This window comes from Lacerta agilis, chromosome 11 (assembly GCF_009819535.1).
Source record: "Lacerta agilis isolate rLacAgi1 chromosome 11, rLacAgi1.pri, whole genome shotgun sequence".
Classification (NCBI taxonomy): domain Eukaryota; kingdom Metazoa; phylum Chordata; class Lepidosauria; order Squamata; family Lacertidae; genus Lacerta; species Lacerta agilis.
Window position 1 is genome coordinate 29,199,815 of NC_046322.1, and position 26,492 is coordinate 29,226,306.

General features: G+C 38.8%; 1 protein-coding gene across 2 annotated transcripts in view; it reads right to left on the reverse strand.

Moving 5' to 3' along the window:
- The window catches only part of FCHO2 (FCH and mu domain containing endocytic adaptor 2), a 69,997-nt gene that overhangs the window by 24,898 nt on the left and 18,607 nt on the right, over window positions 1-26,492 (reverse strand). For both annotated transcript variants that reach the window (XM_033164786.1, XM_033164787.1), the window contains exons 2-10: window positions 23,504-23,595; window positions 19,432-19,506; window positions 17,956-18,097; window positions 17,715-17,867; window positions 13,636-13,740; window positions 12,281-12,379; window positions 10,219-10,315; window positions 1,777-1,821; window positions 588-657 (exon numbers count right to left, since the gene is read on the reverse strand). In XM_033164786.1, the coding sequence (XP_033020677.1) occupies window positions 588-657; window positions 1,777-1,821; window positions 10,219-10,315; window positions 12,281-12,379; window positions 13,636-13,740; window positions 17,715-17,867; window positions 17,956-18,097; window positions 19,432-19,506; window positions 23,504-23,595 (878 nt within the window). The remainder of the gene's footprint in view (window positions 1-587; window positions 658-1,776; window positions 1,822-10,218; window positions 10,316-12,280; window positions 12,380-13,635; window positions 13,741-17,714; window positions 17,868-17,955; window positions 18,098-19,431; window positions 19,507-23,503; window positions 23,596-26,492) is intronic.

Consider the following 26,492-nt stretch of genomic DNA (forward strand, 5'->3'; position numbering starts at 1 on the left):
CACATAAAAAGAAGATAAATTCAGATACTGGGATGCTAGAATAACAATGTATTTAGCTGCCTATGGAAAATTAGTGAAGTGGCCAGGAGCATTTCCTGGGGGAAATAGACACAAGGGCAAAGGTCCTGACAGGAGCTGCCATTGATCACACCTCAGAAAATGGTGGGATGCACAGCCTGTGAAACTACCATAACAAAGGAGTCACATCCTCAAAATCCTGGCTCTACTCAGAAGTTTTGCTGATGATGATTCAGGGTGCTGCAGTAATGGATGAGAGTAATCCAACCCAAAGAAATAGCCATGATCCTCCAAAAATTTGATGAAGCTTGTGCCCTAACCTGACCTAGGGAAATGCACTCCTAGCCACAGTTGCTACCTAGAATCCACAAAGATTCCCAAACTGTGACCTCCATACTTAAAAATTGGGAAAGTTTTTTTGGGGGGGGGGGGGCTACACAGGAATTTATTGGTGCATTATCTCTTACAGCATTAATAAAAAAATTAAAAAAGATAGAAATGTTTATGCTTATATTTTTTAAAAAAACCAAACATTAAACTATTTACTAACAAGTTTGAAACATACTTACACAGATTCTGCATCTTTTCCCTTTTTAATAATCGGTAACCCAAAATGCTTTCTTTTTCTAGGCTTTATCCCTGCAAAGCAGACAATGTGTTGTTAGATGGAAATTAAGATTAAATATTAGTTAACAGAACGGGCATATGAATCTCCAGCAAATAGCTTGAGTTTGTAAATATGGAAATGATCTGTATGCAGAGCAGTCCTTGCACCCTTATGTACAGAAAATGATACTTGATTTATGTTGCGCATAAGAGAACTACCACTACCTACATCTTGCCTTGCCTGGATTGAATTTTAGTCTGGTCATCCTCAAGTAGTTTATCACTCAAAGTATCTATCTGTTCAGTGCTTCCAGAACTTAGTACTATCCCTTTACATCAGAACCAGCTTAAATGTTATTGGTACATAATTCCAATATGTCATACGTTTTCTCCCCTTTGTTTTATAGAGGTTTCCAAAGTATGGAGGACAAGAATGAAACCCAGTGCATCCTAGAGGATAAATTCCATTGTGTGAAGCCATCTTTTCAGACTTTTCTCACTAAAAAGAATGAAACTACTTCAAAACATCAACCCCAATCTTTAGCTCTGCCATTAGATCAACAGAAAGCATCCAAGACACCCTGGTCTATCAACAAGGGCTAACTCCTGGTGAAAGTCATCTACCAGGGCTGCAAAATCTCATAAGTGGGTGTGAAACAGGACTGGCAAGTATCTAGACAATGTTTCATTCAGAAACGAGCTGGAGAGACAATAGTAGGGCTTAGTTTCCACTAAGGTGCTAATAATTGGCTTGGAGACCAAGAAGCAACACCGAAGTATTGAACAGAAAATCTATGGAATACTTGGAAATGGCATGCTTTAGATACAGGGACATTCATATATGAGGACATGTTTATGTATGCATGTGAGTGATATTTGCCACTCGCTCACTAATAAGATACTGAAAGTTAGCCAACTTCTCTCTAGCATCTGTGATGGGACCATACTGAGCAAGTTCTGACTCTTGAGACAAAACATAAGGCTGCTGATCATTTCCTGTTATATCAGAAATATATTAACTTCATTTCATCTTAATTAGAGCAAACAACTTCACTTCTTAATTTTAAGTCTTATATTTTTTAACTCTTTCCCCAATGTTCACTAGAAATGATGTAAGAAGTACATTTTGAATGATAAACAAGAAAAACTCACCTTCAACTGCACTGGCTGTATTACACTCTTCAAATTCAATAAGTCCTTTAAACGATGGAAAATCAATGTTATTCTAATGCTGTTTCTTGTTTTAATTTATGGAGAAACATTATGCATCAAGACTAGGGCAGCAGTATTTAATCAATCAATATGTTTGATCAGTGGCTCCCAAACATACATACCCCCAAAAACCTTTAAAATTGCCAAGAAATTGAAATGAACTGTGCTAGATGCTGCATATTTTTAAATTGTATTTCAATTGCCTCTTTTATTTCTCATACATTATTATTTTATTCCATGGAGTTCAGACTGTAATATAATAAAATACATACATTAGAAGAAAACCCCCCAATAAAAATACAATTCTAAAAATCATACAGCACTAATGCGATATCTGCAAAAATACCACCAGTCAGGAAGGGCCTTCAGCCTAAGGTTGGAAAGAACCCCCACCCTTCTCCCAAGGCTGGAGAAGAGCAGAGTCTTGTCCCTAAGACTGCACTAAGCTTTGGCAACAGTGAGAAAACAGTGACATTGATCACTACTTTTCACATGACAGAGGCTTTTTCACCATGATGAATGAAAATCTATTTTCTCCTAAGAATAGGATTAATGAGAAGCACAAATTTTGGCTGCCTACTGAGACCAGTCAAACCCCTAATGTGATTTCATCTTCTTGAATCTGTAGCTGCTGGACTTTAACTCCCCTCAGACCCACCCATCAGACCAAATGGTCAAGGTTTATTATGAAGTGCATTCCAAAAATTGTTTTCTGATAATTTGATTTTAAGTGGCACTCTTTTTTTCATACTAAGAACTAGGACAGTGTTTTAACTACAAAAAGAGGCTACTTGTTACTGCACAAGTAGAGACTATATAGATTTTTTTTTGTAAGACTAACAGAAACGTTTTAGACTATTCTGAAAATTAAAGTGCAGTTGAGCAATTTTACAAACTGTAAATAAGAAAGTTTTGTATCTAAACTCAGGAAGTAACATTCAAAAGATGACAAAATCTACTTCTATGCAATAGGTATCTCAATGAGATTTAAGGGGGGGAAATGCTTTCAGGATATAAAATGCTTGTGCTACACATCATGCCTGGACTGTGCATGCATGTTAGTTTTAACTGCTTCTCTTTCAAATAAATGTGTTGAACAGTGATTATGAAAGAACTGAAATGATGCCTCTTTGTAACATAAAGATGTTAAGATGCATGTAAATATTATTGAATACAATGTGCAGTATATGTATTTTTACTCTGGAATAAAACCCAGTTGTATACACCATTCTCTTGATTTTAGTCTTAACTGCTTTAACCAATGAGCAGCACCTGGACTTCACTAGATTTTGAATTCAGAAAGATCATATAACCTATCAATGTGTATTATGAGACAAAATGTCTCACCATACACATACTGCATTTGGCAGAATTATATAGATATACCACACATGAACCTGTTTGTTTGTTTGTTTGTTTGTTTATGAGACAGGATTGCAGATCGTTTTTAGGTAGAGTTATTGTAGACCACTGTATCCAGTCCTTAATGGGACAGCTTTTAAAGCACAAGTAAAAACGGGTGGCGCTGTGGGTTAAACCACAGAGCCTAGGGCTTGCTGATCAGAAGGTCAGCGGTTCGAATCCCCGCGACGGGGTGAGCTCCCGTTGCTCGGTCCCAGCTCCTGCCCACCTAGCAGTTCGAAAGCATGTCAAAGTGCAAGTAGATAAATAGGTACTGCTCCAGCGGGAAGGTAAATGGCATTTCCGTGCGCTGCTCTAGTTCACCAGAAGCGGCTTAGTCATGCTGGCCACATGACCCAGAAGCTGTACACCAGCTACCTTGGCCAGTAACGCGAGATGAGCTCTGCAACCCCAGAGTCGGACACAACTGGACCTAATGATCCCTTTACCTTTACCTACATACTTACACCCCCACCAAAATGATTTCTAAGTTGAGATCCACACACAAAGTAAACTTAATCAATAAATTATGTATTTATTTACAAATCACCACCCTCGCAAACAACCCACAGTGATGTACAAACATATGAACAGAATAAAACAAAAAAGCACTAATAACAAAAATACACTAAAAAATGTAGGAGATCAATTAAAGTACAAATATATTACAACTAAGGAGACATCATTCCAGAATTACAACCCAACCACAGAGGCAGCCCTTCTATGTGTGCTGCCTCACCCTGAATCCTGGCAGAGACTGGGAAAATAGTATACACACAGACACAGAGCGCACCAGTCTCAAGAAATTAATTAGCTGGTATTAGATGAAGCGCTCCTCCAGATAATTGGGCCCCAAGACACACAGGGCTTTTAAACCATCACTAACACCCTGAATTGATCCTGGTAGCATTCAGGCAGCCAGTGCAGAGCTTTTAGGATAGGTGTTACGTGACCCCATCTGGATATTCCAGTTAACAACCTGGCAGCTGCATTCTGCACTAATTGCAATTTCTGGACCATTTTCCAGGGCAGTTTCATGTACAGCTCATAGCAATAATCCAACTGCAAGGTCACTACAACATAGGTTACTGATAGCAGGCTATCTTGGTCCAGGAAAGGTTGTAGCTGTTGTATGAACTAGAGCTGGATATACTATACTGTATGCAGTCCTTTGCTACAGAGGTAACCGGTGCCTCTAATGATAGCTATGGCTCAAATATACCCAAGCTATGTACCTGCTACACTGGGGGTGGGTGGGTGCTACCCTATCCTAAATACTCTACCTCCTCAATTCCTAGACTTCTTAACTGTTGATCCATAGTACCTCCATCTTATTGGGATTAAATAATAGTTTATTAACCCTCATCAAATTCATCACTGCCTCCAAGCATTAGTCTACCATAACTACAGATGGAATGGACAGTTGGAGCTGGGTGTCTTCCTGCTCACTAAACCCTGTTACCTCTTCAGCTTCTGACACCTCCTCCTCACAGTCTGCTCCCTCTTCTCCTTCTGACCACTCACTGTCATCCCACCACCAATCCCCTGGCTCTAAGCCTTACTTCCTTAGGGGTTCCCCAACTGGTGCCCTCTCACTCCTCTGAATCCAGCCAGTCCATAACAGTGGCCTAAAAGAGGCTTCCTGCCACTGATCTAGTTATACTGATCCACAGGAGGCCAGAAGAAGTTACATGATCTTAAACATATAGTATTATGTTATAAAAAATATACATATAAATGCAAATCATATCTTTCATTACCCTAGAAAGCATATAGTATCAGGAGTCTGATGATTGTGCTGTTAACACATTTAAGAAGGATAAACAAACATAGCTGACACCACTTTGACAAATTCAGCTGAACTGGAAACTACATTGATGAAGTAATAGTAGTAAATATAGTATTACATCCAATTCTATTTTAATCTTTTGCATGCTAGACAAATAGTTACCAGTGATGCACTTCATCTCTCCAGAGAGATTAATGAGACAGTAAAAAACAAAAAACAAAAAAACCAGTCATGTCACAGTGTCACCTGCCACCTAATTAATCTGTGAAGTGGCACTAATGGCCTTGAAAACAGTTAAGTGCTTTGTCAACCAATTAGAGAAAAGTGTCATGATCAGTCAACTAGTGTGTATTCTGCAGAAATGGATAAGCCAAGCTTGATGAAGACAGCAGCTATATACTCATGGGTCTGAAGGAATTTTTTAAAAAGGGGAAAAGGAATGAAGTGGAAAATACTGTATGTTGGCTATTTAAATAGGAAAGGAGAAAAAAAGGATGTGTGTTGAAAATTCTTGCTTTGTAAGAGATAAACAGTACACATGCATTCTCAAAATATTTTAGTAGCTTTACAATGGAAATTAAAATGAAAAAGAGAGTATTTTAGGAACATATTTTGTGGAGCATAAAGGAATGCTAACCAACTTATATTACAACAAATTGCTTTTTACATATTGCTAAAATGTTACATTGAGTAATAAAAAGTAGCCTCTATTTAAAAGAGACATTAGCTTTAAAAGCTACTTGTAGTTACAAATATAACTGCAAACAATATGCTTGGTTTTAGATGAAAACAAAAGGGTTTTCCCCCTCTGGCATTAAATCATGCATGAAAGGAGGACAATTTTTTTTTTTTTAAAAAAAACTGCATATGCCTCACATGCTGCTTCAAAATGGCAAAGCTTTGCGTGTCTGGCTCAGTGCCAGTTGACAGCTCAGCTGGATATCAATGCACATTCTGACCCCCCTTGCAGCGTGTCACTTCTGAATTGTTCCCGCAGTAGAAAGTTTATTCAACCTCTTTCTCAAATGCAGTGGACCGACCATCATTCTGCTATTTAATCATAGCAGAACAGGTTATTTTTCTGACAGCACTAAAGCCAGAGAGCAATTCCTAATGAACAGCTTGATACAAGTGGAATTTCGACTGTTTTAGCCTCAATTAATTCTGCTGTCAAAACAAATGATTGCTCTTAGTACTTAGATGTTAAGCTGGATCACAAAGGTCAATTTTGTATGTACAAACACACAAGCAATCTTTTCCTTGCTAACATTTGATGCCATTTCATATTTAGCACCAACAAATTTTCAAATTGAAAATGAGAGATATATAAACTGTCAGTCAATAATATTCTCTAACAGTAGCTTTTTCTGACTGATAAATAAAAACAAAACCACTTTCTAGATAACTCTGTGGCGACATTTAGACTTGGAAAGACAAGATGCATTTTTATCTCTTCCACATCATTACAACAAAACAAAGTCACTAAACATGTTAATCTAAAAATCTAGCATGTGAAAAGAAATGCAATACATATTGTTTACAAATATTTACTATGATTGGCAACTGGCCTTAACTGCAGAGATAACAATCAAAACAGTCCAATTACTTAGGGGGTTTCCCTTTAGAACAACAATAGGCCAGTAGTACCTGTGTCACTGAAGGTAAATACATGTCAAATTGACAAAATTCCATTTCATATTCTTTACGCCTGAAAGGTTCTATCAAGAAAAGTCCAGTGACAATGAATTTTAATAATTTAACACAATGCCAAGTTATATTCCCTGGGATACAGAGAGTCAGTGATCACAATACAATCAGCACACTCAAACAATATCCATGACATTAATTCATGGTACTAAAATTAAAATTAAGAAACCAAAGACAAAAAAGGAAACACAATAAAGATAAATCTTGAAACATTTTTGTGAGCTACAAAGTATGACAGGTCAGACCTAGACATTGTAGGATTCTAACCTGCTGTGAAAGGTTAGTTTTATGCTTATTAATGTCCTAACAAAAATTCACGAAGATGCTATATTAAATGGGAAGACTATGTATCAGATTATTTGACCATACGCCACTATGATCATACCTAGATTACAATTCAGCTAGTCATGACCCAATCACATTGCAACAGAATAGTTCAATCATGACTAATGTAAATCCAATTACTGACTTTCATCACACAACTAACTTTAACCAGAGTGGATCCAGATCAATTTCCCCAAGAAATAAAGAACTAGTGCTGGAGCTCTCTCTTGTCTGTGATCAGTGAAGAAAACAAGATGCATTAGATCTTGTTATTCTAACAATATATTAACAAGAAAATGAAACAATGAATATTATGGGTTGTATCCAAAGCTGTCCATACGCATATGTAATGTGCATATTACAATGGGAATTCACATTACTCTTTGCAGTCCCTTGCACACCCTCAAAATCTGCTTTAGGTTAGAGGACCCTCTGGAGCAGGTTTTTTAAAATGCAGGGAGGGCAAGAGGAAGTTAAACGCCAGTGGCATGAGTAGAAGTCCACTCACACAATGCAGAATGAAAATAATGGTTCTGTACAACTTGGGCCTTAACAAAAAATAATAATGTTAGGCTGTACTGCATGTCTTTTAAAACCCACAAATGTAATTGATGTTTTAGTATATGGCAATCAATCTAAGGGTTCATCCTGTTAAAGTCCAAGCTGTATTTTAGTAGTCTTGTATACCCATTTTTTATCTCTTCCACACTTCTGATAATTTCCATAGAAGTGTTAACCAGTTGAACTACCAAAACAGTCTAACCTTCCCATAATGTGTTTTACATACATGCATAAGAGCATGTATGCAGACGAGTTCAGAGTTCTTGTACCTTTAAGAGTTGTGTACAGGTGAGGAACCATAACAGGTTTCACCTCCTTGAATATTAGCTTGGGCAGGCCATGGGTTTGTAAATCATTTATGTATACTACTAGATCACAACTTTTAACTACTGTGTCATGCACACTGCCAGTGAATTTAAAAAGATTCATTTTTTCAAATCCCTTCATTTTGGGCAAGTTTCTTGTTTTGAAATCAAATGTGACCGTATTGAATTTTCTTAGCAATTAGTCATTTACATGTATATTTAATAGCACTGTGGTCACTGCTCCCAACTGACTTAACACATATCTGATGCCAGGTCATGGATACTATTAAAGATTAAGTCCAAGGTCACTGCCCCTCTGGTCAGTTCCATGACCAACCACTTTAAGTCACATAACTTGGGGTATCTAAAAAATTTACCTCTTTGGAACATATATGTAGTCAGTCAACATCAGGGAAGTTGAAATCAGCCATTTCTACAACATTTCCTCTTTTGGATTTTATGTGCATTTATGATCCCAGAGAAAATAAAAATAAAAAAGGTTTCTATTTTTAGAATGAGGACAGCTGGAAGCTGATTTACAATCCTATACATGTTTATTCAGAAGTTAGCCTCACTGAGTGCATCATCACTCCCAAGGTACATGGGTACAAAACTGCAGCCCGTGAAGTCTTGTCTCTACCGGGATTTTCCAATACTATATCAAATAAGATGATGCTAAGTAATATATGCATATTAGTCACGAAAATTAATGCCTTGGAAACATGTAACCGATCTGCAGAACATCAGAATGCTAGCCTAGAAACAAATGTGACAAGGTTTAAAAATATTGTGCAACAAGTGCAGAACAATTATGGTAAACTTGGCAGCTGTTTGTAGAGCAAAGCTATTTTTATGGACTATTTTAAGCATAACACAATAAAAAAATAAAAAAATGCAGCTGAAGACAGGAAAGAATATGATTGGAGAATCAATAATTTAATCTGTTTGAATGTCACATGCAGTGGCGTAGCGAGGTCGGGGTGATGGGGGCGGGGCGTACCGGGTTCCACCCTGGAGGGGGTGACACTTGGCGCACCCCCACCCCACCCCACCCCACCCCGCAACGCCTAAGCCCCACCACAAGCCTTGCTCGGTGCGGCGGCGGCTGTGGAGGTGAGGGGCGGGCCCGTGAGTGCACCCGGTATGGAGTGCACATGTGCACTCCGTACGGGGCTGCGAGCAGCAGCCTTACATGGCCTCCGTGCAAACCACAGCCCGTAGGCCGCTGTGCGCGAGCAGCAGCCCATACGGACTTGCATGGCGGCCTACGGGATGCTGCTTACACGGCAGCCCAGTATGGAGTGCGCATGTGTGGCACCCAGTGCATGCGCACTCTGACCCCGTACGGAGTGCACATGTGCAGGATTCTGCACATACGCACTCTGTACCGGGTGCTGTACAGGCGCCGCCCCGGGTCACAGGGGTTGACAAAAAAATTGTCGCCCCCGGTACCCTCAGGGCTTGCTACGCCTCTGGTCACATGGAAGGAATTTAACCTTTGTTTGACTAGAAACAAAAGATTTCAAAACTAATTTTATATTGTAAGAACGTAAGAAGAGCCTGCTGAATGAGACCAATGGCCAACCAGATGCCTAGAGGAAGCCTGCAAGCAGGACTTGAGCAAAACAGAATTCTTTCCTTCTTCCATTTTCAGCGACTGGTATTCAGTGTTATATTAGCCACCATGACTTGTAGCAATTGATAACCTCATCCTGAATGAATTTGTCTAATCCTCTTAGACATCCTTAAAGCCATCCAAGTTGATGACCATTACTACTTATTGTGGGAGCAGGTGCCAGAGTTTAGCTATGTACCAAGTGAAGAAGTACTTTCCTTTGTCAGTCCTGAATGTTCTAACATTCAGTTACTGGATGTCCACAAGTTCTAGGTTTGGGGGGGGGGAATCCCTGAGCACTTTCCCTACACCATATATACATTTATGATGTCTCCTCTTACTCACTTTATCTCTAAACCAAAAAGCACCCAAAATTGTAACCTTGGTCTATCCCCTTGATAATTTTGGTTAACCTTTTCACAGTTGCCCCCCCCCCAGCAGTTGTTTTTTTCTTTGCACTGGCATTATCCAAAGAAAAAAGAATCATGATAGTGAACTAAATATCTGCATTCATTACTGCCGTAAATTACAGTTATATATGCATAGTATCAATTATTCAAGAGGAGCATAGATGGAGATGTGTGTGTGTGCATTCACGCATGCGCATTAAACACTGGGAGATAATATCAAGCAATCTTTTATTTAAAAAAATACCAAATCAATTATTTTGTATCTCTTACCAGGTCGCTCTTTGCCTGTGCCTTTCGACTCAGCAAATTTTTGTATCAAACTTTCAACTGTTGTGTTTGCCATGTTATTTATAAATTCTTCATGTACCTTTGAGAAAAAGAACACTAGTAAATATAACTTTGTGGGCTTCAGCAATTTGCACACTAACGGGTTACTCAATTATTACACTTCCCATCTTGCTCTTCTAAGTAAAAAGTATCAGGCTGGGACTCAAAAAAACTATGAAACTAGTTCTGTAAACCTTAGAGTTGTTTTCCTCAAACATTCCCTGTGGTGTCTGGCAAACTACTTTTAGTTTCAAAAGCAATTTGTAATATGATTGGGGGGGGGGGTCAGTTGTTTGAAGTAAATATTATCACAGAGCTAGCACAGTATTTTTGACTATATCTTGGCCATTCTTTGGATTTTAGACACTGTACTGTTAATATAATAAGCTAGGACTATGCCCCTCTGAGATCCTGAAATGCGTGTCTTATATGAACAATTTAGTTTCTTTAAAAAAAGTTGTTGGGGTCCAAATCTGTCTGGAAATGACATACTGAGGGTCTCTTTCAATACCAAACATACGAGGATTATTCAGAATATCTGTCCTACCAAGTAATGATAGAAATACATTCTGTCTCCCTCAAGGGCACTTTCACTTTTAGTATAAGCATGATATAGCTGTTTATAATTGATATAAACATGCAATGATATAAATAAAACCATACCCATGTCTCCATCTAAGTTAAATCCTAATAAGAATTTGGCCAAAACAAAAAAGTGTAAAGAAACAATTTCAAAATCATAAACACTATCCCTTTGATCTCAAATATCTGTATTTTTAGCTCAAACTAATGATTTGGGGAATAAAAATAAGTTTTGCTTAGCGTTACTTTTTAACCTTATGCAAAAATGCTACATCAACATTGTAATAGTATAATGAATACTGCACAACTACAAAAATACTAGAACACAAGGTACAATAGATATAAACTGTTATGGTAGGTTGTTTTTAGATCTTAGATGGGCAAACTGATCTTTTGAATTACATGAAGAAAAAAAAATCAAGTTTTAGTATTCAAATAGCCAAGATGAGGATAAAAGCATTCAGTATGGAAATTCAGCAGTCAAATTTTACTCCTGGAAATGAGCTATGAGACATGATTCATTTATGCTAAATGCCAACGGAGATATATTTTCCACTTTGTGCCTAGCGAAGAGTTTTCTTCATTTAGATTCAGAGGCATCCTTTTTATAGTAAATAAAAGTCAAGGGGACCAACTTCCAAGTAAATTTGTTTGGTAACAGCCAAATAAGTATGCCCCATGCCAGATACACCAGAATGGAGCTAGCCAATGTGGTGCCCTTCAGATGTTGAACTGTAACTCCCATCGGTGCCAATCAACATCACCAATGCTGAAGAAAGACAGGAGTTGTCCTCCAACAACATGTGGAGGGCACTACATTGACTGAAGTGTCCCTGTCCCATGCAACAAAGGTCAACAAGCGTAGTTACATATATTTGTTTTGTCAGTTATTACCAAACTTACTACTTCTCTTAATACTGTTCTTAGCTCACAGCTTATTATTGGATTAGGTGCAGTTTGTGAATAATCTTGCATTTCAGATCTCTTCCAAAATTTATGACATATTATTAAGCTAAACTATGTGATACACGCAAAGAATATGTGCAGCCTGTGTACAGCAAAGAGATCCAAAGAGCTTTTTAAATCCAATACAAAAAGAAAAAAAAAACCTATCCCAACCAACAAAAGAACCAGGTTTCTGTGGATCTTACTGGTTTATACTCAAAGCACAAGATGCTTTTTATTTCTTCTTATTCTAGAAATACATAATCACCAAAATTATTTTTACATCTAGATACAGGTACTGGAGGAACACTCTATAAAACTTGATTCAAAGTTTATCACACACCCATCTCTTCCTCCACACCTACAGCAGCAGATTAAATACAAGTCCTGCTAAAATTGGATACCTACAAACTTCAGTGAAGATGAAATACATCTTAATTCATAGCCTGAATAATAAGAGCCACTATCAAAAACTCACCTCGCCAATTTGTAAGTGAACTTCTTTTACCGTATTTGAAAAACATTCTATAATCTCTTTCATATGGAAGAGATGCATTTCTTCAATGTCTTGAAATTTCTGCAGAACAAGTAAGTGTTATGTTTAGGGCTTATTTAGAGTTAAAACAGCTTAAGTCAAAACTGGATTTCAAATACTGATATACTGAACTGTCCACTGAGCTCCCATAATTAGCTTGCTTTCACATTTGGGATTATGGAAGACATTAATCAGTTAAGCTGTATCTAGTCTTGGTTCTAACTCATCCTTCAGCTGCTTAATATTGCAGAGTCTACCAATGATGTGACAAAGTAAGGCCCTATCCACAGTAACTGAAATTCACGTCTACATAGTACAGCTTGTTCTGTTTTTCAAAATTCTGCTGGATGCTTATTTCGCTGTTTGAATCCCTGACATGTCCAGGAAATTCCAGACGTATGGCAACCCTACTTAAAGTCTATACATCTCAGCCACATGTAACATTTCAGTAAATGAACATTACTACTGCAGAAAGTTAAAGTCTTAATATGATGAGTGAAAAAAGTCTTTCCCATTTTGTGGGTTTTAAGAGTTTAGACAGCATACTTAAAAACTGAAAAATAAACATGAGACTAAAAAAAGGCCCGTTAAGGTTTAGCCTTCATTAACTACAGCTGCCACTTCTGCTTTATTAACTTATCAAATCCTGGCATATATATTTTATATTCAAAATTTTGATCTTAATTTGATCAAGAAAATAAAGAGATGTGCATTAAGTATCATCCAACAAGTATGCAATGTGAAGCTTCTGTTCTAGTGCAACACAAAGGACTAACTTAAAATACACAAACTCAAACACAGTACAGTTTGTTTGCTTTGCAAATACGACATTCTTTGCCAAGGAAGCTCTCAGCTTGCCTTAAATGGCAGACATACTTCACATATTTTTCATGTTTATGTTATTTCTCTGTTTATTAACAACAGTTTTAGGACCAAAAGTTAAGTGTTTAATATAAAAACTAAAATGGCAATATTCAAACAACACAACAAATTCCACAAGAAATTTGATCCAGGTGAAAGAAGCAAATCATTATGTAAGAAAAAAAAATTAGCCAGGGCAGTATAATGTTGTTTCTCTATTCCATGCACTTAAAACTTATTCAAAAGTATTTCCTGACACAAAAGTTCAAATTGTGAACCCAGAACTTAAAGGCAACTGTACAGATTAGGAACACTTTTATGTAATTTGCTGACTGTATTCTCTTTTTCCAGACTCCTTGGAAAATTGTAAGTGAGAAGAGCAGATGTACTGTGCAAATGATAGTGTTTGCCTTGCAGATACTGAAAAGAAGGTTTACCTGTGCAGTTTCGGTCATTTTTTGTTCAAAATCAGATTTTGCTGCAGCATATTTTTCAACATAGAGTTTATATGTATCGGTAGCCTTCTTGGATTTTACTGCTGCCTAAAATAATAATAATAATAATAATAATAATAATAATAATAATAATAATAATTGTAGGGAAGGAAGAAATAACAAGGCATACTTTTTACAATCAATTTAGCTGACTTACTATTTCATGTTTTGCTCCCTCACAGTAATTTCCAGTTCTTACCACATGAGGGCTCATGCAAACAACATACCACATGAAATTAAGTTGCTATATCACCTTGCAATGTTAAAACACAGTTGTTAGTAATTTCTAACACATTTTAAACTTTATTGAAACTCGAAGGGGAAAACATAGAACAAGATGGCAGGAAGAACGTTCTGACAGTAAGAGCTGTTCAACCATGGAACAGACTCCCACGAGAGGTGGTGGGCTCTCCTACCTTGGGTGTTTTTAAGCAGAGGTTGGATAGCCATCTGTCATATGTGATCTAGCTGACATTATTGCATTGCAGGGGTTGGACTAGATGACCCTTGGGATCCGTTTCCAATTCTACAATTCTATGATCCTATGATTCTATTTTACTATCTTTTCTCTACTAATCCTTTCAAAGAAGAAGAAGAAGAAGAAGAGTTTGGATTTGATATCCCGCTTTTTACTACCCGAAGGAGTCTCAAAGCGGCTAACATTCTCCTTTCCCTTCCTCCCCCACAACAAACACTCTGTGAGGTGAGTGGGGCTGAGAGACTTCAGAGAAGTGTGACTAGCCCAAGGTCACCCAGCAGCTGCATGTGGAGGAGTGCAGACACGAACCCGGTTCCCCAGATTACGAGTCTGCCGCTCCTAACCACTACACCAAACTGGCTCTCTTTAATGATATATAAATAAGTAGTGAAAACTATGGTGTTAATCTTTTCTGAATATCACTTCATATATTAGATTTTTCCATTAAAATCAAGTTTATTGTCTCAGTTACACTGCACAGTATCAGTGTAGCACTATGCCTGTTTTAAAGAAAAATTCCAAATAGACCCAAGGTTGAATTTACCATAATCATTCTCTCCTTTGTACTTCAACAGTGGAAAACTAAATTGTTCAGAGGAGTCAAATACATAATAATAATAATAATAATAATAGTAATAGTAGTAGTAGTAGTAATAATAATAATAATAATAATAATAAATTATTTATACCTCACCCATTTGGCTGGGTTTCCCCAGCCACTCTGGGTGGCTTCCAACAGAACATTAAAATGCAATAATCTATTAAACATTAAAAGCCTCCCTAAACAGGACTGCCTTCAGATGTCTTCTAAAAGTCTGGTGGTTGTTTTTCTCTTTGACATCTGGTGGGAGGGCATTCCACAGGGTGAGTGCCACTACCAAGAAGGCCCTCTGCCTGGTTTCCTGTATCTTGACTTCTCATAATGAGGGCACCGCCAGAAGGCCCTCGGCACTGGACCTCAGTGTCCGGGCAGAACAATGGGGGTGGAGACGCTCCTTCAGGTATACTGGACCGAGGCCGTTTAGGGCTTTAAAGGTCAGCACCAACACTTTGAATTGTGCACAGAAACATACTGGGAGCCAATGTAGGTCTTTCAAGACTGGTGTTATGTGGTCTCGGCGGCGGCTCCCAGTCACCAGTCTAGCTGCCACATTCTGGATTAGTTGTAGTTTCCGGGTCACCTTCAAAGGTAGCCCCACATAGAGCGCCGGTCAGATTCAGAATGAGTTATCTGCCATCGGCGCTCTAGCCGTCTCAGCAATTGTTTTATTGCCCTCAGATCTGGGGAAAACCACGGGACTGTCCAGGCTCCATGCAATCAGAGAGGGCGCTTGGGAGCCAAACAGTCAATTGCCCTGTTACAGGTAGGTAGTCATGTTGGTCTGCCATAGTCAAAACAAACAAACAAACAAAAATCCTTCCAGTAGCACCTTAGAAACCAACTAAGTTTGTTCTTGGTATGAGCTTTCGTGTGCATCCTGTACTGCCCCTATTGCCCAACTTCCAGAACATGCACTCAGAGAACTGGGTCTTCCCAATAGGACGCCTGGTGGAAACTAATGACTTCATAAAAATCATTGCAACCCCCCCTCCCCACCCACAAGGCCTGGGTTGCTGTGCATAAGAGAAACCTGGTGGACAAGCAGCGGCAAGGACAGGCTCATCTGCTTCATCCAACCAAGTCTCTGTTACACATGCCAGGTCAAGTCCTCCATCCACAATCAAGTCGTGGATCGCAGTGGTCTTATTCATCATTGACCTGGCATTGCACAGCAGCACCTTCAGGTCATGTGGGGTATCCCTTGCTGATTCCAGTATCCGTCCAGTCAGGACCAGACCCGGAGGCAGGGATAGTCCTCAAACAACGACTAAACCTGCCTCCTCAGCAATGACATGGTCTGGTCTTAGCGTAACTCCTCCTCCTACCCGTGATCACTGAGATCGGTTGTCCCAGTGCACCCCCCCTGTGGAACCTGCCCCTGCCATTTTGTTGGCTGGGACCCCCTCCCAGGCAGCCCTGACCCCTCCCCTTAAGAACAAAATAAAACTTATATAAAAACAAAAAACAATACACAATAAAACAATACAAACCAAAAACTGTAAAAATAACCAACCAACCAAAATTAAACAAATTCCCAAACCCAACTAAACATCCATCCCACCCACCACAGCAAAAAGAATTTAAAAAGGTAAAAAGAAATTAAAAAAACACATTTAAAAACATTTTAAAGAGAACTCTGCACTGTTCTGGGCAGCACCACCACCAGCAGCAGTGGCAACAGTCCTTATGAGGCCTGGGCCAGGTGGTGAGTGGCAGGAACGGGGCCCTCAGGCACTCACGCAGGGGATTCAAATGCTGTGACACTTTTCAAGCTGAAAGTAATCATGCTTGCTTGTGGCATCAGAGTCTACTGCATGCTGACCATGTTAACGTCTTTAGACTTGCGGTAGGCAACCTAAGGCCTGTGGGCTGGATGCGGCCCAATCACCTTCTAAATCTGGCCCATAGACGGTCTGGGAATCGGTGTGTTTTTACATGAGTAGAATGTGTCCTTTTATTTAAAATGCATCTCCGGGTTATTTGTTGGGCCTGCCTGGTGTTTTTACATGAGTAGAATGTGTACTTTTATTTAAAATGCATCTCTGGGTTATTTGTGGGACATAGGAATTCATTCATTCCCCCCCCCCCCCAAATATAGTCCGGCTCACCACATGGTCTGAGGAATTGTGGACCGGCCCATGGCTGAAAAAGGTTGCTGACCCCTGCTTTAGACATCTAAATGGATGGTAACTTTATTTTAGTATTCTGAGACATATTACATAGCCTAATAGAAGGTGCTTTGGGGAAAATGTGTTTTCCTCACAGTATATTCAGCAGGGGTTACACATAACTGAACAAGTGAACAAAACTGAGCATGGCAATCCTAACAGGGGTCAAAGACTGGGTGCTGTGGTGGTTCCACTGCTCCAAAATGTTGCTGCTCCTGCCAGTCAGGGTGGAAGATGCAGCTTTTTGTATTTTTGCTGGGCCAGTTGCAGGGCTGGCAAGTTAAGGAGCCATAGGATCAAGCTCCTCAGGGATCTACAGTGGCATGGATCCCAGTGGAACCCACCAGAACACCCTGTTTCCCCAGGGCTTGCTTTTGGCTACCACTGGTGGGAGACTTTGCTCACTCAGGCAGTGTTTGGGCATTTGTCACAGCAAAGTTAACTCAGTGACACTACTCTCTGCTGGCAGAGAGGAGCCCATGCTGCATCCTAGCCCACCCTCATCATCTACATCAGGTGGTTAGGATTACAGCCTCAGTGAATCTCATAATTTTGCACCTGTGCAGACACAAGCTAATTCAATAAGCAAACAGAACCTTACTTTATACTATTTTATAACATACTATTGTTTGTTTTATGCAGAAGACATCCTTTGATTATCCTTATTTTTTATGTTGAAAAACACTAAAAGCAGCAATGTCATATGGATGTTTTCTATCTGTGCAGTTAGACTATTAAACTATAAAGAAAGGCAGTTAAACTTTTAAAACATTACCTTGTCTATTTCTCTCTGTGTTGCACCTTCCTTTTTCAAACGTTCCTGTTCCACACACTTTGAATTGTAGTTTTCTTTTGCTTTTTGAAGGGCCTGAGTAATATTCTGAATATTTTGCATTGCTTCCAAAGTTCCTGAAACTTCTTCTTTAGTCTGTTAAATATGACATGTGTGTTAAACACTACCAATTTAATATTTTCATCTGAAGCTATTAAAATGCATTAAAATGACTATACACAACCTTTTTATGAGCTTTTAGTTGTTCATCTCCATACTTCTGCACTTCTTTTATTAGTTCTTGCAACTTCCGAACAAGTTCTAAGTGACAGCTTGCTAATTTTTCTGATGATGATTTAAAAACATCCCAGACTGGTGCAAATGTCCTACAAATAAGAGAGAGAAAATGGGTGTTTTGGTGCTGAAATAGCTTGAAGCAAAAAATAAATTTAAAAACCCCACCATTTTCTTTTAATTGCAACTCCTAAGAATATTTGATTGCGTCTTACTTTTGTTTACTTTTATACTGTTATCATGTTGACCCAACAAAAACATATTCCCTGTGACCCAATGAGAATTTCTAAGTCCTGCATTAACTACATGTTAATTTCAAGGTTTGACAAATGTCATCATGCTCAATGCATATTCATGACTCACTTAAAATTACTTGGTTTAGAAGCAAAAAAAAAGTAATTAGTAGGAGTAAACCATATACTTAATATAACAAGAACAGGGTTAGGAATGCTCTCCTATTCAGAAATTTACTCTAGATGTGGGAGCTCTGACTGAACAGGAATGTTTTAAGTTTTCATCCCTGTTCAAAGGCTTACAAGCACAGCTGAGGCAAGCAGTGCCTCGGTCCCAATTGTGTCATATTCCTGCAGATAATTTTAGGCCTGGTAGTCCTAAATCTCATTCTTGGCAAAATAAGATGCTCCACCAGGGCTTTGGGCACTCTTGCTCTAGTTAGGTAGCTGGGGCCTTGGGCATAGCAGAATGGAATGGCAGGGACATTACAGGGAGGCACTCTGTGAATAACTCAATTGTTTTTACAAATGTTTAGATGAAGAACTCATCAATGTTTTAGGTTTTTTAACATTCAAATAGAGCACTTATGAAAGTATTACTCCTCTAGGAAGTTGAATGTCAAATTTCCACTAAAGAGAGAGTCACATACGGGTTAAATGTGTAAGCTACTAAGGGCTGCCCAAATTCAATTCAGTAAAGGAAGTAGGTTTGCATCCACATATTTCCTTCTACTGAATGTATGTGGCAGCTACCTGGCTAATAGTTAGCAGCCACTTTACATACCTTATCTTATAATAATTGCTATTGCCTTGTAAGGTAGGACAGATTCTTTTCATTCCCATATTCAACACGTAACTACCCAAGTTCTACCAAACATAGAGTATATCATGCTTCAGCAAATTCATGCAAAATACACAAACATTTTCATTTTCTTTAAATGCACATGTTTTTGTTTTCATTCAGAATTCAGAAAACACACACAAGAGAAAGAAAAAATGAGTAAGCTCTCAAAGCCATATACACACATACAGAGCTCAGTTTTAAGTGTTGTATACATCCACACACATTCCAGATAATTCTGTAATATAAGTAAGTATCAGTATTATACTATACAGAGAAAGGCAGAAAAGCTCCCCCAACAGCCTCCAAGAACCTGCACAAAATTATTTTGTTTTTAATCATCCTAACTTACCCAAGCTGTGAATAATTGCTTGCTGATTTGGCTAGCTTTGTCATTGATCTTGAATATGCCTCTTCTATTGTAGCTCTATCAACGGCAGAAGACAATCAGCAACCAGCAGTCCAAAACCAAAATACAAATCTTAGAGCACATGAACAAATGCACTGTTTGTTAACAAACCACTACCTAAGTTAGCCTAAAGCTAGCCTAAAATCACTTGTTTTAACTCAATCTGCTATGGTGTGCTCCCCCCCCCCAGCCACATAAACCAATAGGTAGAAGAATAGCTGAGTGTGGATCATTAGGGGGACAAAGATGGGTGGTGACTCATCAAAAGCTGAGCCATCAGGACATTTTCAATGCCTGCTATCAAGGGGGATGGAGCCCCTCCAGTGTGTGTTAGTGGACAGAGATAAAAGGGGTTTAGGATTTCAGTTTAGATAATGTAGGCTGGGGAAAATCCTTTTCAGTCTGTTAGAGGCAACAAGGAAAAAGAAGGGGATCCAGGGACAGCATGTAGGCTGTTTGTGTGTGTGTGTGTGTGTGTGTGTGTGTGAGAGAGAGAGAGAGAGAGAGAGAGAGAGAGAGAGAGAGAGAGAGACAGACAGACAGACAGACAAGAGAAATAATATGGCTGATTTCTGTGTTTTGGACCCAAATGCTGCTGTACCAATGAGAAAAGCAAGAGATCCTCTTTGAGTATAATGGTTTGAACCTCTCTGTATTGACCAGGGTAGTCCAACACGTGGCCACCAGCAGCATTTGATGCCCCTACCCCTCACAAACCTCATGCTGCCTTCCCAAAGCCAGGTAAGTGAAGTGCTGGGCTTTGGGAAAGAAGTGTGAGGGCTCTGACAGGGTGCTAGAGTCTTCCTACCCCCTTTCCAAAGCCTAGTTAGGGCTTTCCCAGCTTTGGGAAGGAGGTGGGAGGGCATTAGGTCCCTGTCAGAACTTTAAATTTCCTTCACAGAGCCTGGTGCCTTGCTTAGCCAGCTTTGGGAAGGCAGCATGAGGGCTGGGGGTGACAAGGTGGTGTGCAGCCCATGGGTTCCATGTCACAGTACTCTTGAGGCCCACTTGGTATGAAAAGTTGGATGGCCTGATCTAAATTCAGGTGGTATATACAGTTATACCTTGGTTTATGAACATAATCCCTTCCAAAAATCCATTCTTAAACCGAAACCATTCTTAAACCGAGGCGCACTTTCCCTAATGAGGCTTCCTGCCGCCGGTGCCCTTCCAGCATTCAGCTTCCATTCTTAGTCCGAGGTAAAGTTCGCAAACTGGGACACTTTTTTGCAGAGTTTGTAAACTGAATCATTCATAAACAGGGCTGTTCTTAAACCGAGGTACCACTGTACGTGTAAATAAACCGTGTATCATAAAGACACCATAGCCTCCCCTGTGCCGCATTGTCCAAAAGGAAACAGAGACCTTGGGTAAAGTGTGCCTGCAACCCCTGGAATTTCACACTACTCATGAAGATTGGGATGGTGTGTAACAATATTATGTGCTTTCTTCTTAAGCCTTTGTGAACTCCTTTGCAAAATGATATTGACTGCTGCACAAAATTGCCTCTCTATACAATTTAATCCCAGATATACCTAGCAGGTACATTCCTTGAGAAGGTAACTAATTTGGATTTGTTGCATGATTAATTCCTCTAACGTTACATCCCTAGGTCAAGGCAGTTACACTGACGTTTCAATGCAACTTTATTCCAAATATTGGAGAAGTTTGTTTGAAAGATTACTTTTAAAGCACTGGAATCTACTTAATGTATTTGAAGGTCTAAAAAGTGTCCTACAGTGGCAATAAAAGGTTTTTTGTTTTTTTTGGGACAATTTCAGAGCACAGCAGAAAGTGTTTTACATGAGCGGTAAAGGTGAAGGACCACTGGACAGTTAAGTCCACCTGAATTCGACTATGGGGTACAGCGCTCATCTCCGTTTCAGGCTGAGGGAACCGGCATATGTCTGCAGACAGCTTTTCCAGGTCATGTGGCCAGCGTGACTAAACCGCTTCTGATGCAACAGGAAACGGTGATGGAAGCCAGAGTGCACGAAAACGCCACTTACCTTCCTGCTGCAGCAGTACCTATTTATCTACTTGTGCTGGTATGCTTTTGAACTGGTAGGTTGGCAGGAGCCGGGACAGAGCAATGGGAGCTCACCCCATTGCGCAGATTTGAACTGCCAACCTTGTGATCAGCAAGCCCAAGAGGCTTAGTGGTTTTTAGCCCACAGCACCACCACATCTCTTCCACATGAGGGGTAAAGTGATATGGCTGTAATATATCTTTGACTGTACTAATGAGAGCAAAGCTTGTGACTCAAATTACAGTTTACATCAAGTTTTTGTTAGCAGCCGAAGGGCAAACACACAACAAAGATAATATTCTCTGCCTGAGATTTCTTTTTAAATCTAAGTAAGTTTATAAATGATTTTAAATAATAAATAAATAAAAGCATTCTAACACAAGAACAAAGGGCTTGCAAACGTGCAGGTCTTTAAGTAACCATGGAAAGAGATTTCGTACTCTTAAGAGTTACAAATTAGAATATTAAAAAAAGATGACAATGAACTAAATTATGGGACAGAGGATCAAGGGTATGAACGATGCACAGCGAATCCTATTTGAAACTTTGCAGCTTTATTTATTAAAAGTACCCCCCCCCCCCGTTCCATTAAAATACTCAAGTCCCTTAGTACACTTCAAGCTTCTGCTTTTTTAATTCCTCTGTCTGCTTACTGGAAACTGGTTCATACTTCTATAGATATCTTTCTACAACATTTAACTATGACCACAGAAATACATTGTTTCCCTTTTTTATAATATTGCTCTATACCAAATTCTGTTAAATTTTCGAATTGATTGTATCAAATTCACATTTTAAACTACACACAGATTTTTTCCAAATAGCTCATTTTCCCACTTTGCACACTACTCTATAATTACACTTGCTGTAAACCCAACTAGCATGTGAAATATAAGCTATGTAAGGACAATGTATTGCTGCAAAATCAACTTAGGTGGGATCCAAGGTTCTTCCTCTGTTGAAGGGAGGGAACATTTGTATTAACTCACTGATATGAACACTAATTTTCATGACTAGAATGCAGAATTTGCATTTCCTAGTAAATGCCTAATTTCTTGGATCAAAAAATAGACACGCATAATTCTAGAAGAGAAAGTTTTGATTATGTAGTGTTCTCAGAAAGACAAAACTTTCAGTGTTCTTTTTTCTTTAATATTAATAAATTAAATCTGATACAAATATCAAAACATAAACAAATTAAAGCATACACTTTATAATAAAAACATTTCTATAAGATCTTTACAACAGGTAGACTATTATCCACTACATATATGGAGTTTCACCATTCTAAATGGTCATAACCCAGTGACAAAATTATTTATAAAAACTACAGCTCTGTATTTCATTAACAAGTTTGAATGCATTTTAAGATTTACAGAATTCTGTCAATCAGACTAAATAAAGAGTACCAAACCATCTCCCATTCTTTCTTGTTTTGAAGGGCCTCCTTGCATTTCCAACAGCAAGCATAAACCAGTTTAGCAACCAGTAGTGCATGTTTTGGAAACAAGTGACTAGGAGATTGAGTTCTGATGTTCTCAGTATGCTACTACCACCCAGGTCTATTTCTTTGCTAAATCTGAATCAGGAGAGACCATGACTGTTCTGAACCAATGTAGGCTGGATGAGTGTCAGTACACTGAGAATGAATCCTGGCAGAATTAAGACATTGCATGCGAGTAATTCTCAGGCTCAGGAGCTCTCTGGGTGGTGGAGGCAATAACGTGCACACAGATGGGAGGCTCCCAAAGCTACTGGTATATTGATTTATTAGGACCACAGTCCAATGCAACGGACCTGGAAATTAAGCCTCACTAAATTCAGCAGAGCTTATGTCTAAGTAGACATGCACAGAACTATGACGTAAAACCACCAAACTGTAATAAAGTAGTTGCCAAGTAACTAAATGGAGTCATGTATTTAGAAAGATGTCTACAGTGGTTTATATAAGTATGCCAGAATACTGAGCTAATAAACACACATACCTTTCTCTTATGAAATCTGCTAGTTCTTTTGTAGATACATGTCCATGTTTCATATTATGATAGAGGACATCAAAGCCATTGTTCCTTTCCCCCTATGATTAAAAAAAATAAAATGGTTTAGTTGAAGTTATGAATAATAGAATTAACAACAGAAGAAGTTCACTCATTAAGCGCTGCTCCACAACCAGTTGCACAAGCACTAGAAGCAAACTCTGTGAAACAAAGTATCTGGAACTAAATCACAGTACTGTATGACTATTAATATAATGTGGTTTATTTAGAAAGGTAGAGCAACAATAGTAGGTACAGTGGTACCTCTACTTACGGATGCGATCCATTCTAGGGTGCCGTTCGCACCCCGAAAAGTCCATAAGTAGAGCGCTGCTTCTGCGCATGCACATGATGCAATAGATCACTCCTGCACATGTGCGAAGTGTGCAGATCGCTCCTGCACATGTGCTAAGCGGCGAACCCGGAAGTAAACACTTCCGGGGTTGCTGCGTTCGTAACCTGAAATAACACAATGTGAAGCAAAAGCAACTCGAGGTATGACTGTACCACAAACAGCACCCTCATACGGGGATTACATCACCCTTGTGTAGTCCACACCTTCTACTAGCCTTTTCTTACACTAAAAGATGAAGCAGCAAAAATAATTGCTCCAGTTCTAATATTTTGCATACTTATTACTTCCAACAGAGGATTGGCCCATTCTAAAATGCTTCAAGAAGGGCTGTTTTCTTTTTAGCTATATTGAGAAGTATGCAATTACCAAGAGTAAAAAGGGGGCCATGGTGTTGTTCTTCCCTGTTCCAAGTTAGATAAACATTCCTTCTGACAATAGTGACTGATGGCATTAAACTACCACATCAAACCATTGTTAAAAACTAACAATGATATAATGCGAACGTGCAATATGCCTATGTGTGCTGCTGAAAAACTGCTGCTCTGCTCCTCCCTCCCTCCTTCTGTTGATACACAACCAGGAAACAAGCCTGCGTGTGGCTTGTTGTGACATCTGAACTAAGGCTTGTGGTTTGCTTTCCCCCAAATCAACGATGAACAGTAAACAAAACAAACTTTGGTTATCACTTGCAATTTGGAGAGAAACAAATGCTCAGGTTTAGACATCATGACAAGGTTGACTCCAGTTTACTTGCTGGTGCTGCATAAGCATGAGTGGCGGAAGAGCACAGCGAGAACTTTGAGCTGTGTACAGAAACATGCTGCTCATTCATATTAAACCACAGTTTGTTCCCGACTATGGATTTTAACTAACATTTAAAAATGAAAACCTGTTAAGAAAGCTTTTGTAACATATCTAGATTACAATGAATCAGTTAGGATTGCCACATAGTAATTTCATAATGAAAACAGAGAAAAGAATTCATCTTGATATTTTTGTTTGTACTTTCCATTGTAAGCGATCCCCAAATTACTCTGTTAAGGTTCTAAGTGATATGTCACCCAATAATACTTTCTTGTGTTCCTGATTCAACACTTTATCACACAACAAATTCAGAAAATACAATGCAAGGCAGGATGCTGCAAACATAGAGCTATTTGCCTTCTGTGAAGGTGTACAGCCCAATGTTCCCCATATGACCTTTGGGAAGCATGTGTAGTAAGTATATGACCTTATGCTCATAAGGAACCCTGTACAAACTGTTAGTTTTAATGAACAAGAATCCATTAGCAATTCTTTAAGTCCAAGGTAATAAAGTAAAACAAATAAATGTTTGTATTATATTTGACTATCCTCTTTATCAATTAAGTACCGGTAAACAAATTCTAATGCTAACATGGAAATGAAAGTAGCTGTGCAAGCACTATCAAATGACTAGGGCATTTCCAAAAAAACCAGTTCATAACAGGAAACACATTACAGGAACTCCTTGTTTTGTTAACTATCCTAATGCTATATGAAAATTCTGCAGAAAAGATAGAAGGCATCACCCTTGTCTATCCAAGCAGCATATCTGAACTTCAAAACTCCTGTTTAGCAGTGCAGCAACTTTTCAACAGCATTCTTGTTTCTACAATATGTAACTAAGCAAGGAATAGCTTACTTCCATTATTCTATTGATAAATACAGCAACTTAAGCTGCTGTAGTTTCTATATTAACATTAGCAAATCTGATACCACAGTATTTTTACACCTGAAGTATAAACTACAAGAAGGCAGTACTGATTACTTACTTATTTATCTATAAATTACCCTATCTATAAATCCTACTTCCTTGAAAACGTAAAACCATATATACACAAAGAAATTGATAGCAAACCATTAAAATACAAGTACATAAGTTGTTAATGAAGAGTACACATCCTATCTGTCAAACTGCAAATGCATGAGGGAATAAACATGTTTTCAACTGGAGCCTCAAACCCAACAATGTAAGAGACAGCAGCACCTTTAAGGGGTGATCATTCCAGGGTCTGGAGCCTACCACAGAGAACACCCTTCTAGAAACCCCCTCTTACGCCTTTTTAAAAATTGGTGTTTAATAGGCTGCTTTTCAGTTCTCAGGGGTGGAAACATGGGGAAAGTTACCAGTTTTTGATAGCTGCTCAGCAATTTCACATTTGATTTCTTTCAGAACACGTGGGTGGATGCCATTCAGACCTGACAATTTGTCAGTTTTTATTTTGTCTATTAGGCCAAGAACTTAATCTCTTGTTCCTTCCTTCCTGCAAAAGTTCAGGCACTGGGATCTGCCCTACAGATGCAAATAATTCAGCTTCTCTGCAAACTTATCCTCCTTTTAACACATCTTTGACTCTACTGACATCCAAGGGTGCAACTGCTTCCCTAATAGTCTCCAATAGTTATTAATGGATTTAAAGAACTTCTTAGTCTTAAGGCTTTTAGCAAAGTGTTTTCCAATTCTTTTTTTCCCCCGTATCCTTTACTATATGCTTGCACGCTTTTTGGCCGGTTAGTGTTGCATTTTATCCTCTTTATCTGGACAAGACTTCCATTTTTTGA